This window comes from Natator depressus, chromosome 27 (genome assembly GCF_965152275.1).
Source record: "Natator depressus isolate rNatDep1 chromosome 27, rNatDep2.hap1, whole genome shotgun sequence".
Taxonomy (NCBI): domain Eukaryota; kingdom Metazoa; phylum Chordata; order Testudines; family Cheloniidae; genus Natator; species Natator depressus.
The window spans coordinates 7,664,958-7,679,510 of record NC_134260.1 but is presented as its reverse complement, the minus strand read 5'-3'; the positions used below and the strand labels follow the sequence as shown (position 1 = coordinate 7,679,510).

At 45.3% G+C, this 14,553-nt stretch overlaps 1 protein-coding gene across 1 annotated transcript in view; it reads right to left on the bottom strand.

Moving 5' to 3' along the window:
* Positions 1-2,784: 2,784 nt before the first annotated feature.
* MAP3K3 (mitogen-activated protein kinase kinase kinase 3) overlaps positions 2,785-14,553 on the bottom strand; it is a 49,832-nt gene continuing 38,063 nt past the window's right edge. The window contains exons 13-17 of the mRNA XM_074940435.1: positions 12,853-13,001; positions 10,843-10,974; positions 8,856-8,985; positions 5,834-6,011; positions 2,785-3,504 (exon numbers count right to left, since the gene is read on the bottom strand). Coding sequence (XP_074796536.1) covers positions 3,276-3,504; positions 5,834-6,011; positions 8,856-8,985; positions 10,843-10,974; positions 12,853-13,001 — 818 coding nt within the window. The 3' untranslated portion in view covers positions 2,785-3,275. The remainder of the gene's footprint in view (positions 3,505-5,833; positions 6,012-8,855; positions 8,986-10,842; positions 10,975-12,852; positions 13,002-14,553) is intronic.

Sequence of the window (14,553 nt, the reverse complement as noted above, 5' to 3'; positions counted from 1 at the left end):
GGCACTACTCGTTATAAACCATCAGCAAATTCTCTGCAAAACCAGCTGCTTTTTTTTTCCTTTTTAAATTCATAAAGGTGTCAAATTTATTTCCCCCCTGTAACAGTCGAGTCGATATATATAAAAATCACCAAATATGATCTTTTACGATATAAATAAAAGTATGAGGCATCAATGTTTACATGATGTAAAAAGAGCTAAAAAAGAGCGATATAAACTACATTCATAAAAGTGCATCTCCAAACATACAAGTAATGCTTTGGCTTGTGCCGAACGGGCGGCATTGGGTCAGGTACTGGAATACAAGAAGTCCAAGCTGGCTTACCATGTTCTCAAAGACCGAAGTCTTCTGTCACTGTTCAATTGCAATTTACTCTTCCATTAATAAAAACTGGAATACAAGTGTATACGCAGAGTAGGCACATTTCAGTATGGGGGGGAGTTCCAGAGCTCTGGATAGGGTCAGAAGCTCTGGCAGGGTAAAGGACTTGGCACGTCAGTCCAGATGCTGTTTGCTCTGCTCCAGAACAGCGTTCCAGGGATACATATGAGGTAAAAGCCACAACAGATCCTGAGGATTTAGTTGCTTTGAAACGTTAAACAAGTTACACCATTTCCTCAGCTCCCTATTCTATTCTCCCAAAGAGTGATGTGCTGGATAATGAGTAAAGACCACCGAAGCAGGCCTTAGTCAGTTCTGTGAGGACAAGCTGGGTAAAGAGGGGCCAAGGCAGACAGGAATGCTGCATTGGTCCTCACAGCTGCTGTACACCTGCAAGTTAAATTCTGAAGCAGGAAAAGGCTCTGATCTTTGGTACATTTCAAAAGGTAAGAAAGAGCTGGCTGCGAGTGATAAAACCACAGGCTTGAATAGTGCTGACATTTGCACAATGGAAGGACTACTCAGCCCTACTTCTATTGAGAACATGAGTCCAATTTTCCATTGCCCTGCGCCTTATGTGGTCATTTGCACCAGTGCAAAGCATGTGTAAAATGCTCCCAAAGCAGAGCAGAGTGGAAGTGTTATCCCCCCCCCCCCACTTTGCACTGGTGCAAGTGATGACAATGCATAGAGCAACTAAGAGTGAGGCAGTATGTTTTTAAAAGGGACACTGTCTGGAAAAGTTTGGCTCAAAATCCAGGCTTTTGTAAGATCAACAGACGTGTTTCCATATGAATTAAATAATTTCTGGAAAGACACTTGCAACCCAAACACTGCATCCTTGTGTTAGTGGCTGAGAGCCTGAAAGTGAAACTGACTAGAAACTGATTATAATCACTAGCCTGCTTTCATTGCTTATACATGTCTCTCAGTTGGGTCCATGAAAGACACTTTAGATTACGCCTTTTCAGTTTTATTAACCAGAGGTGTTATTTACTCCTAGGTGAGGAGCCTGTTTAATAAAAACATGACTTAACCTGCCACAAGTGTGCCTTTAAACGAGTCAGTCCTCTATGTCTTCAGTCCTCTATGTCACTAAGACCAGGACTACTAGTGTACCAATCAAAATGCAGCATTTGAGACTAGCAAGCCACCAGTGGCAGAGATAGCAGAAGCTTGGTACATATCCATGGCAAGATACAATCGAGCAGGGGTTCTCAAATTTCACTGCACCACGAGCCCCTTCTGACAACAAAAATTACTACACAACCCCAGGAAGGGGAGGGGGCTGAAGCTTGAGCCCGCCCAAGCCCCACCACCCCTGGCGGGGTGGGGGCGCTGAAGCCCAAGGACTTCAGCCCTGGATGGGGGCCCTGTAACCTGAGCCCCACCACCCAGGGCTGAACCTGAAGCCTGAGCCATGCTGCCCAGGACTCTGGCTTGGGCTTCGGCCACAGGTGGTGGGGCCTGGGCCCCAGCAAGTAGAAAGCCAGCCTGGGTGACCCCATTAAAACAGGGTCCTGACCCATTTTGGGGTCCTGACCCACAGTTTGAGAACCACTGCAATAGAGCAAAACAGTCTGTGTATGTTATGCCTCTCTCTTGGGGACCGATCCCATTTTTCCAATCGATTTCAGACAGGCATAACAAATGCTCTTTACCTTTGCCTCACTGACTGATATGTCTCAGTTACAAAAGCTTCTCTACCATGGTTTTTATTTGTTCTGGGGTTTTTTGTTTTTGTTTTTTTAAAAAGATGGTGGAAACCTGAAACGAACATTTCCGCATATACCGAAACACGCGGGGAAAGATCACCTTTGGTTTCACCCTAGAACGCCCAGTGAATTAGTGTCCAGCAAACTCCTCCCTATGCAAGAAAGGGCAACTCATTTTCTTCATGTAGCTTTGCCAGTCTGGCCTAATGCAAGTATTTAACCTTTCCCTGAAGTAAGTTCTCTGGCAGCATTGAAATCATCTTTGGTTTAAGGGATTGGTATAAATTGTTTATCCCTTGGAAAGACAGGTGCAGCAGAAAGCTGTCCTGCGAACTCTCCCTTCCAGAAGAGTTTTGTTTGGAACAAGAAGTCTTAGGGAGGTACAGTGAGGACACCTTGTCCTGACGCTAGGATAACATTGGCCTTGAAAGTCAAGTATGGACTCCCTACCCTCGCTGGGAGAGCCCTTTAGCATAGGCCCTATAAAGCATGTGTTCTGCTGGAACTTCCTAATTATCCTGACATTTGGATAGCAAAACAACTCCCCCTCCCACCCCGAACCCCAGGGTTCATTATAAAATAATACTATTCACATATTTTCTGAATCAATATTTTCTGAACACCTTCAGATGCTGAATACTTAAGAAGAAAAATATATCATTATATATAGAGCGCATGCTCAATGACATGGCTTTGCTGGATTCTTGTACTGTAGAAGCCTGGAAAGACCTAGCAGTCTGGAAAACAGAGCGATCCACACTGTAAAGCCCCCTGTGGAGAGCTGGTTTGGGTGGCTGTCGTATGTTTCTACTCTGACCATTGCTCCTCCAGTTCCCACTTTGGTCCAGATTTCTGTTGCCTATGTACATTCAACAAGAAGCTTCCTAGATCCCTCTGCTTGTGCCTGCAGAAAACATGCAGCCAACTGCCACCTCACAACAAGATAACAAGGACAAAATGCAGCTCGGTGTTGCACAGCCATCGGCAGAATGAGCATCAGTCCAGCAAAACATACCAGGACACAAGGCCACACTCCGGGTTCCTCAGCATCAGTTGCCAGAGGACTAGGACAGCTGAGACAGCATTTTGAAGACGCAGCTCCACAACGGTCACTTGCATGGTTTCACCAGACAGGGGCATTGAAAGCCCAGAGTGAACGGCTGGCACGGGAGGTAAATTCAGTACAGGAGCTGTGCAAAGTGATGTCTGAGCAGCTCTTCGGCTGAAGGTCTCTGCCGGGCTTCCACAAAGATTCGCTTTAGAAAGTCCCGGCAATGTTCCGATATGTGAGAAGGGAGCTGGGGGTTGGTTGGCTGGGTGGCAATTTTGAAAATGGCTGCCATGGCTTCATATTCTGCCCAGGGTGGTTTCTCGGTCAGCATCTCAACGACAGTGCAGCCAAGACTCCTGGAGAAGCAGACAGGAAAAAAAAATATGAGACAGAGCTTCATACAATAATGCTTAGCATTTACATAGGAATTCCTAGCAGCAAGTGGTCAGGTACAGCTCTGCTCTGAAAAGGGACTATAAAAATGGCCTCATACTCAGATCTATTCTCTGCATGGATTCCAAGCCAGATCTGCTGACAACTGACATCACTACTTTTTACTACTGTGCTGAGAGTCGGCAGCTCTGGGAGAGGGAGCTGGGTTCCATTGTGGCTCACACAGCATCAACAATTTTTTAAGTTACACCTGTGCAGCCCTATGTCCTCAAACTCTGTCCTCAGTTAACACCTGTGCTACCCACTGAAGGCAACAGGTCCACACAGATGCCACTAACAGCATCATTTGACCTTCTGAACTTGTATCGCGGGTGCCGGTGGATAACACCCAGCTGAACTCTCAGATCCCAGGGGGAGGTTTGCAGGGCTGCAAGATAGAAAAGATCTTTGTATCTGTAAACTGAGTAAATCAGAGATGTGTAATCCCACAAGGCCGTTTTGACAAAATCACTTTTCAGAGTAGAAAGACGCTAAGAGCCTTGCTATCCTTGTGTGGAAGGAAAGCTCGTATTACCCCCCATTTTACAGAGAGTCAAATTCAGCAGTGATTTGAAGCATGCATAGCTCCGGCAACTCCAATGGAAGTGTGCTTGTGTATGATGGCAGTGAATTTTGCTCAAGAAGAATTAAGTGACCTGCTCAAGGCCAAGAGGGAATCACCAACAGAGCTGAGCAGTTCCTGGCTTCCAGATCACACTTCCCGCTATTAAATAGGGAAAAATTCCCCATTCATCTTTAAAACTAAACTCTTCTGATCTGCGCTACAAAGAATAAGATGCTTCATCAAAGGCAGATTCCCATCAACCACCAAAGCAGGGGAGGAAAGGAATTAAATCTGATGCATGCACAAGTACCAGTTTCTTGACAAGGTTTAAACCCAACAAAAAAAGTTAACACTGGTTTCCCCGCAGCCTAAGACTTAGTACAAGAGTACAGAAAATGCAAACCATGTGTGCTGATGTGCTGGGGTTTGCTCAAGACCAAGCAGGGATATTTTACTGTTTAGACTGATTTATACCCTTTAAGCAGATCCAGTTTCTTTAAGATATTCAGCAAACAGCAGGAATGTTTTTCATGTCAAGTTTTTCCAGCAATAACAAATAACTCACATATTTTGCTATTTAAGAAAAAAACTGGAGAGGCCTGCAGCGATGGCTGACCGCCAGGTGGCTAGATCGGTTACGTTTCTGTGTCTCCTCCATACACATCTACTCAGAGACTAACATGGAACTGGAAAATTCTGACCCCAAAATAACCATCAGGATTGTAAAGCCTGGAGCTCAGCCAACAGCAGCGCCTCTCTGATGGGAATGGACCACTGTCAGCATCAAAAGGAAATTTACAACTGCATCAATCCCGGGAGGATGCACATGTGCTCCATTCTTTCCCAGAGATTCCTAGTTGGGAGAGATCACTGTATACTGCGAAAAATTTTCAGTTACAATTCTGTTAAGTAGTTGTATGAAAAATAACGCAGTCCTCATTTAATTAAGGAGACATAAGCACTGCTTTTACTGGTAACTCTTAAAGCTGCACAACTTAACTATAGCCCTGGCCAGCCCACTGTCTCTAAAAACTGATACTTCAGGGATTCGGGACTGTTAATTCCTCTATTGCGTGAGTACTGTTTCCTGACTTGTGCTAATCCTAATGTGTATACAATTTCCATGTGTCTGTCTGCCAGTTCACCTCAATCCCGACCTACAGCTCCCCTGCTATTCCAGTCTGAGGCATTCCCTCCCCACAGTTCTGTCAATGCACCAAAATCCTAACTTTTGTCTATAACATGCCATGCACGCTTATGGCACTGTAGACAAACTGAAAACAGAACTCTATCCTAAGTTACTTTCTGTCTAATCTAGATGTGACACAGTTAAGGGATATGGGAAGATGGAAGTACAATAAGAGATAGTCTTGAACACAGACATCTTGATAGCATCTTCCCTCCTCCCTCCACGTGATGATGTAATAGATAGAGGGACCACAGCCTTGTAGAATGGATTTTTGAAGATGAAATTGCACAATATGGTCCACAGCAGCCCTGGGTCTCAAGCTGTGATCAACTAGCCCAAATTGTGTCAAACTCATTTTCATTTTTGATTCAGGCTAAATTTGAATCCAAATCTACAGAGGCAGGGCTGATTCATTAACAACTGACCACATCACCTAGGTCTCAAGAAAAGCTGTGAATCTCTCTATGGAATATAGATAAAGCTCTGAGCAATTCCTCACCATACATCCGCTTTCCTTCCATAACCCTCTCCGCTGATCACCTCTGGGCTCATCCAGTATGGCGTGCCGGTGACAGAGCGGATACCTGTTCCAGACATGCAGATGGTCTGCAGCCGTTTGCTGGCCCCAAAGTCCCCAAGCTTCACATTCCCAGCAGAGTCACGGAGAATATTGGCTCCTGGAGGGAAAAGAATTCAGGCAGCTGTTGTACAATCCTGCTGTCGGATTTGCAACCTGTAGAGTTTACATCTGATCCAGATGTACCTGGGTCCAGAATAGGATCTTTCCCAATTAAGGCTCTGGTGACCTGCTATGCCACCATCTTTGTTCTCCAGGCTGCAATCAAGCCATTTGTCAACAACTGCCACTTTAGGGAAAAACACAAGGAAGTGAAGGGGGGGGGGGGGGAAGTGCTGAGTCAGTGTTCTCATTGTTGCAGTGTCTGCAAACAGGTCTGGCAACCTATAAATGGCCCCTCTGGTCAATGGCTGAGGCTGTACATAGCTCTGCTGAAAGGGTTCTTGTCTGAGTGCAGGTTTGGTGTATATTCTGCTTGCCAGAAAGCAAAGATTAGCAGATGGAACTAATTAGATAACTTTGAACTCCTGCAATGAACAAGTTAGCCCATGTTACCTGCTTGGAGGTCCTGTTTACCCTGGCCAAAGGGAATTGGCAGATAGTGGCTTGCTATATAGATGTATGCTAGAGCCTAAGAAGGGCCTTTTTCACTCTCTTCAAGCTCACAGTGGGATCGGGAGCCCCTCACTGTTGCTGTCTGATAAACCTTACATACACCTGCTCTGCCTTATGTCAAGTGCCCTCTGTAGGGCAGCCTTGGGTTTGCAGGGCCCTATGCAGAGTATTATAGGGGTCCACCCAGTTTCCTGGAGGAAAGTGTGTAAATCTGGCATGGAGGATGGGGATGTACCAATGAGTAACCTGCCAGGGAGCACAATGCTCATGTGAATAGCTTTAAGATATGTACAAGACCCAGCATGAAGATGCTGTTTTAGCACCAATGACTCACTCATCTTTATCAGCCTAGTAATGATGTGATGAGGACTTACAGGCCTTATAGGGTACTCCACCTTCACCAGAATGCTCCCCCACCAGCCCTCCACTGGATAACAGGAACCTGTGCTGACAACTATTGTTAACCCTTAGGAGACTGGCTGGCTCCTAAGAAGATAATACTCGGAACTGGCAGTTTAAGGATTTTGTGGGTCACACAGGACATTAGTGTAGGAGGCCAGAGAAGATGTTTGGCAAGGGGGAGGTAAGACAGGTCAGGACAGCAGCCTGAAGGAAACCCTGCTGTCAGAAGCTGTTGCTGGATCTAGACCTGGTGTTCTTAAGGCATCCTGCCTGTCCACCAATGAGGCGGTAGCAGTTTGGCTAGGCACAGGCTAATCTAGGAGGTAACCGAAAAAGAAGCAAAGTAGGTGACAGCAGGTGGGGAGAGAGGGGATCAGCCAGGAACAAAACCTCGCTTTGTTGGGATGAGAGGGAAAGGGATCAGCAGTCGCAGGCGAGGGATTTTAAACATTATATCTCCTCACAATACCATCCTTATTAGAACCACCAAATGTCAGCTCTTCCAGAGGCTGCAAAGCGGAGAACAGCGCTGTGACGTTGCACTCTGTATGATTTTATGAAAATATGTTAATGAGGGTGAATATAATGTAACTGGAATATGCTTCATGCAAAAGGTCTCTTGTAAGGTATCATTACAAAGCTTATAATTTACTGAGTGTGGTCATCCTATTTGTATAAATGTAACACTCTTGTATCTGAAACTAGAAATATGAACTATAACTCTGAGGTCGTACTATAATTATGCAAAGTGTGGGCCATTAATGGTGGTTTGGAATCTAGATGGCTCCCATCAGCTAGACAATTGACTGTAGATGGCTCTATTTACTTGTAAGTCTTCTTGTATACCTGTGAGCTGGCAAGTGTGTAATGAAGTCTTACAGTGACATGTGACCATGTCATCTGAACTGGAATCCATCTTTAACCTGGTGCTTTTCCATTTAGAAGGAAGGGTGGGAACCCAGAGAAGGACAAAGGATTCCCGCCTTTTGCAAAAGATATATAAGGGGTGGAACAGAACAAAGGGGGCTGCAGTCATGAGAAATCCCCTACCTACCACCTGAGCTGAAACAAGGACTATACCAGGGAAAGGATTGGGCCCAGACTAGGAAGGCGCCCAGTCTGTGAAAGAAGCTTATTGAAACATTTCTGAGGGTAAGATTTCATCTGTATTCAGCTTCTTACTGGACTGGGCTTAGACTTGCGTGTTTTATTTTATTTTACTTGGTAATTTACTTTGTTCTGTCTGTTATTACTTGGAACCACTTAAATCCTACTTTTTGTGTTTAATAAAATCACTTTTTATTTATTAATTAACCCCAGAATATGTATTAATACCTTGGGAGAGGTGGGGGGCGGAAACAGCTGTGCATATCTGTCTATCAGTGTTATAGAGGGCGAACTATTTATGAGTTTACCCTGTATAAGCTTTATACAGGGTAAAATGGATTTATTTGGGGTTTGGACCCCCATTGGGAGTTGGGTATCTGAGTGCTGGAGACAGGAGCACTTCTTAAGCTGTTTTCAGTTAAGCCTGCAACTTGTGGGGGACGTGGTTCAGACTTGGATCTGTGTTTGCAACAGGCAAGTGTGTCTGGCTCAAACCAGGCAAGGGACTGAATTCCTAAACTGGCAGGGAAAACAGAAGTAGTCTAGGCACATCAGGTGGCATTCCTAAGGGGGTTTCTGTGACCCAACCTGTCACAAGTGCGTACAGCTCTCCTCTTTTTATAGGTTGCTGATAAAGGTCCTTAACATGTACTGCTGACTGATCTGGGCACTGAGAAGGCAATCAAAGGAGACGTCACACCAACAGCTCAAGCTGGAGGCTTCCAAGAGTGTGTTTAGTTTTTAAACAGACCCCAAACATGACATGCAGTCTCCTATATAAACACTCAGCCCTCATCCGAGACCGGCCTGATGCTCTCACCCTTTATGTCCCTGTGCACGATCATGTTGCTGTGAAGGTAGGAGACACCCTCAAGAATCTGGCGGGTGTACTTCCGGGTCACGTTTTCCGTCAGTGCACCGTAGGCCTTCAGCTGGTCTTTCACTGAACCCTATATCAAAAAGCAAATGGACAAGATTAGCTCGGAAATGACAAGCCATAGGATCCGCAGAATCCATTCATTACCCAAGAGTTTGTGCTCACAGCATGGTCAGCTATTCTGAGCTGCAAACTAGCTAAAAAATATGTTTTTCTACCAAAAAGATCTAATCTCTTCAGCTCCTTGTCCTCTGGGGTAGAGGGATCAGACCATCTTGACTTCTCCTTGGTGGCTGTCACAAATTATGATCCTGGGGTAGGATGGAATGTAAAAATACTCTAATCCCTTCAAGGGGACCCAATATCTGGGGTCTGCTTGGATATTGCACAGATCAATGCAGGACTAGCAGCTGACAAACTTTTTTTTGCCAACAGGATATGAAAATTAAAAAAACAAGTACAGTAACTACACTAACAACTTTGGAATAAGAGAGACTTCAGTAGGACACAGGTTCCATCTTGCTGCCCCAGGCAGCGATAAGTAGGGCTTTATGTCGGTCACAGAGGTCGCAGAAGTCACGGATTCCATGACTTTCTGCAACCTCCGTGACTTCTACAGCAGCCAGTGTGGCTGACCATGGGGCCAGCTGCTTAGGTGACCCTCAGGACAGCTACACCGGCCACTGCTGGAGCGGCCCCAGGCAGCTGGCCCCGGGGGCCGCCCGAGCAACGGCCAGTGCGCCTGGCCCCGGGGGCCGCCCGAGCAACGATCCTGGGGGTGGCCAGAGCAGCCGCTGCTCAGGCCACCCCCAGCAGCTGGTGCTTCTGGCACCGACCCCCCGCCACCAGCAGCCCTCCGGTCCCCCGCCCACCTGAGCAGTGGCTTCCCCCTCCTGCCCACCCCAGATTTAGTCAGGGGTATTTTTAGTAAAAAAGTCATGGACAGGTCACAGGCCCATGATCTTTTATTTATTGCTCGTGACCTGTCCACGATTTTTTACTAAAAATGCCCATGACTAAATCGTAGCCTTAGTGATAAGGAACTGAGTGGAAGTTGGGGTCATTCCACCCTTTCTGGCCTTGGGAGGAGGAGTATGAACATGCAGAGCACATGCATGATCCCACCAGACAATCACTGGTTAAGCGATCTCAATCTCCTGCGCATGGGGTGTATGCGCACCAAGAACGGGATCCACCTGCATAGAGACTTGAACACTGAGAACTCCAATTTCTCAAAACATTATCTCACAGATAAAGATCAAGGCAGATAAAACTGGACCCCCAAGTTTCAATGGTCTCTGATCTGATAACTTCCCAGATCCTCCAAAACAGTCTCCTTTAACCACCACATAATGTGCACGTTTGTTTCTGATGTTAGAGGCTAGAAGCTATTGTTTCAACACCGAAACTACAGGGGCCATCCCATGCCCCTGCATGTTTTCCAACCAGTGAACTTATCTGTATTCTGGAGGCAGCCACAACATGGTATGTGCTGTCCAAACACACAGGAAGAAACAATCTCTGCCCTCTGAAGAGCTTCCAATCAGATGCAGAGAAAGGTTTAAAAATTCATGATCACATATTTTTGTCGTATAATAAATCCTCAGTTCACCCCAACTGTTTGTTTATTGGTTGTCTAATTTCTTGAGGGCTTTGTAGGAAGAGGCATTTAAAGGAAGAGAGAGGCATGGCCTTAGAGAGGAGTTCAGGGGGAGTGTTCCATGCACAAGATATAGGAAGAAGGTGTGGGAGAAATGGGCAAGTTGGTGGTTGAGACTGGAAGTAGGGAGGGGCAGAGCTGTGACAGGCCATCAAGGTTGAACTTAAAATGTTCAGGAGGAACCAGTTGAGAAGATTTGAAGCGTGGGGGGACCTGGTCAGAGTAACAGGCAAGGACAACAATTCTAACTTGACGTGTTTGCTCTCTTACCCCAGGCATATACTCCATGAAAATGGTCAAGGTCTTCTCCGCTCGGTCCCGGAGGCAGCCATAATACTGAACAATGCGGTCATGCTGGAGATTCTTCAGCAGCTGGATCTCACACTCCAGAGCGCTCACTTCCTACAGATGTTGAGAGAGCAGGTTAGGTACAGTGCCTAAGGACCACCCCATTTCAACAACCCTTGCCCATGACACTGCCACAATGCCACTAATTTGACCCCTTGTGTCTGTGGGCTCAGCGTAAATCTATCCTCTGGATGGCATTAGTTAAGGCAGACCCTGGAAAAAGCTAATGTTCTAGCCACTATCAGGTTAATGTTTATTGTGTAAAAAGTTTGTAAGTATGATTGCAGGTGCTTCACATGTAATAAGGTCTAGCAGAGAGGCACTGCTGTCCAGTGGGCTGAGTACCAGGAACGCCTGGTTTCTAGTCTTGACTATCAAAACGTCTTACTGCATAGCTTTGGCCAAGTCATTCAAAAAATTAACTATTTCGCCAGCTGTAACATGGGACTAGTCCTTCCTCCCACACTGGAGGGCTGAGGTTTTTTGTTTGTTTGTAAAAACAGTAATTGAATATAAAGCCCTGCAGATGTGCTAGGAATGAGTGTGTAGTATCCCCAGCCCTTTAGATACCAAGATATTTCTTAGGCACCCTTAACCTAAGAATTTCAATCACTGGTTTCCTGCCCAGATTTATGCTGGTGAGTTTTACTCAAATTCAAGATTAGGAAGGGATGCTGATCTTGTAGGATCTAAAGCATCTGCAACTGCACACAAAGATGCTCTCCCTTATCCTCATCACAGATGTAACAGGGTTTCATAGTACAATGGCAGGAGGGCTATCCAACAATTTCAGGCTGAATCAGGGATCCTGACTGCACAGGAGACACATCAGATTCTCCCAGAGAATGAACACGCTGATCATTAAAGGTATCAGAGCACAACTGGTTTGTAGAACAGCAGCATGTTCCTCCCCCAAAAGCATTCCCACTGATTCAGTCCTCCACACCCTGCAACAGTCTCCTCTGCCATAGGAAGCTGCCAGATTCCTCTCTCCTATTTATGGAGAAGGTGCATCTTTTCAAGAGGGAGGAACTAGGCACTACACAGATAAATGGAATCAGGTTTGGGGTGCCAGCACCTCCAAGACATATTCCAGCCTGTTCTCCCTTGGCCCAGCATCACTGTCTGATTTACAGCAGAGATACGGTGTAAATGAGAGCCCACTATGGTCAGGGCCTCACTTAAATTGGGATCATAATCCCCATTGCTCAGTTAGAACAATTACATCTTCACTGTGAGGCAGAATTGATCCATGAACTCGCTAGATGTTGGGAAGGTGGCATGTTAAACTGGCAAGGAGTCCCCTGATGGTAATGCACACTACAGTCACGGTGCGGGCACCAGCAAGTTACTCCATTACTCCTGCAGGCCACGCACCCAATGGCCCCCTGCTCCCATTTCAACAGGAATGCCAGTTAAAACTGATCAGAGCCAAGTTCTCACCCTGGATGTACAGTCTTCCTTTTGGCCAAGAAGATAGATATCCAAGTTCAGTTTGTTTAGAGAATAATAAATCTTTAGAAACTTCCTGAAATGGGTCAGCAAACCCAACACAAGATTTACCATTTTACCCTTAAGGGGGCTTTGCAAACACAAAATTGTATGTCAAACCCCCAAATGTCTCAGTGTTGGTTTTTCTCATGCACTTCTGTCTAACAAGGCCTAATGGTAGTCACTCAGCACCCGAAAGGAACTTGGCAACAAGCCAGTAGGGGATGGCGGGCCAAAAGTAGAGTGAGGAAATAGATTTCAGATTCAAGCTTAAGCTGTTCTCAACACTAACAGAAGAGTGATTTTTAAATGACACCTTGAAGCCTGGAACCCTAGCACAGGCCGCGGAAGATGTTAGCTTTCAGAGAGAGACATAGGCACATTACAAAATCTCAGTGTGCATGGTTAAGTTCGGCAGCTTTGAGGAGTTCTTTCAGATACCTTGCTTGTTTCAGGACTGTCTGGGTCAAACTGGACCTGTTTAGCTGCAAGCTCTCTGCCAGTGTCCACATCGTAGCACAAGTACACACGACCAAAGGCACCCTGTCCCAGAAGTTTCCCTCGTCGCCAGTTTATTGGGGCACTTGGAGCTGCAAACACAATAATAATTTGCCCTGTTACAGTGCTAGTTGAGGATCACAAGGTGCTTTACAAACATCAATTCCTACTACGAAGAGATTTCAATATCCATTTTACAGATGGGAAGTGACTCTCCCGAGGTCAGTGAGTCAGTAGCAGAACCCTGACTAGAATTCAGGGCTCCAACATGCACTCCTAGACCCCCGCTCTAATCACTGCATCACACTCATGCTAAAATGAACACATGGAACATAACGAAATGCTGTTGTGAAGTTCCACTTGGAGATTATGTCCCAAGTTGTTTCACTGAACTTAGTGATGCTTCACTCCACCATCAGGGGTTCCACTGAGATAAATCCATTGGAATGCAGCAATCATTTCTGGCCAGGTAAGTGGTCTATTGCTTTGAAATGCAGCAATTCCTCCCCCTCAGCATCCACTCAAGAGAAGTTGCTATTGCCTCAGGGGGGAGAGAGGCGAGTATTGAACCCCTAATCTTGCCGCAGTTGCTCCCTGTAGGGAATAAAAAGGAGCTGGGTGTCTTGCTAAGATCACTTCTTTCCTGCTGGAAATGACAAGAAGGATGACACCATTTCCAGGGGTCTTGTCAGAATTCTGGCTAGAGGAGTGTTTTGTGAGGGGACAAAGCCTTTGTTCTGTATAAATAGGAAACTCTGGTGTCAGATTCTAATAACTGAGCTCAGTTTTTCACTAAACTACATATTTTGCAGTCATTTACACCAGCACAGAGTGAGAAACAGGAGTAACATTAAATCAGGGAGGTCGTGTTTTACCCCCACTTTGCATCTAATTACAAAGAAAAGCCTGTAAACAAAACATTTTCATTATAAGAAACAAAAAAAGCAGAAAGCAGCCAGCCGGACAATTTGAGGATGCAACGAGGCATAAATAATTGACTTTGTTATTGGGAGTCAATGTTTTAAAGAGATACATTTGATCAAGTTAAATTTGCTTTAAACAGTTAAGTTTAGTGACTCAAATTTAGGGGTTAACTTTCAAAGTTACTGCACAAGATTATCTTTGATGCTCTCCACATTCTAACACTTTGTCCTTTCATACCTATTTTTATGAGGAAATAACTTGGATATTTTTATTCTTTACAAACTGAAACATTCCCAAACAAGTCTAGGGTTCCATTAACATGGAAATAAATCTTACCACCAGGAATCACAAAAACAAAAATAATTCTTAATTAGTAACATACTGTAGTCTGCAAGCATCATTCTACATAAGATAAACTGTACTAATAAAATAAACAGCTCTTTAAGAACTGCTTTAAAACCCTGGACATCACCTGGATTCAGCTGATTTCAGATTTTACCTTGTGGCAGAATTGCCAATCTCTGTAATAGGAAAGCCCATTCTTTCAGTGAGAGCTTGCAGCAAACAGCCCACTGCTGGTATGGATCATGATGAGGGACAGTGCTGGCTATTTTAGGGACTGCTGTCAAAGTATTTTTAAATCCACATGTTCTTATTTAGTGACACTAGAGCTATTTCAGGCATAGCCAGCTATTGGAATTTCTCTTACACAGTCAGATC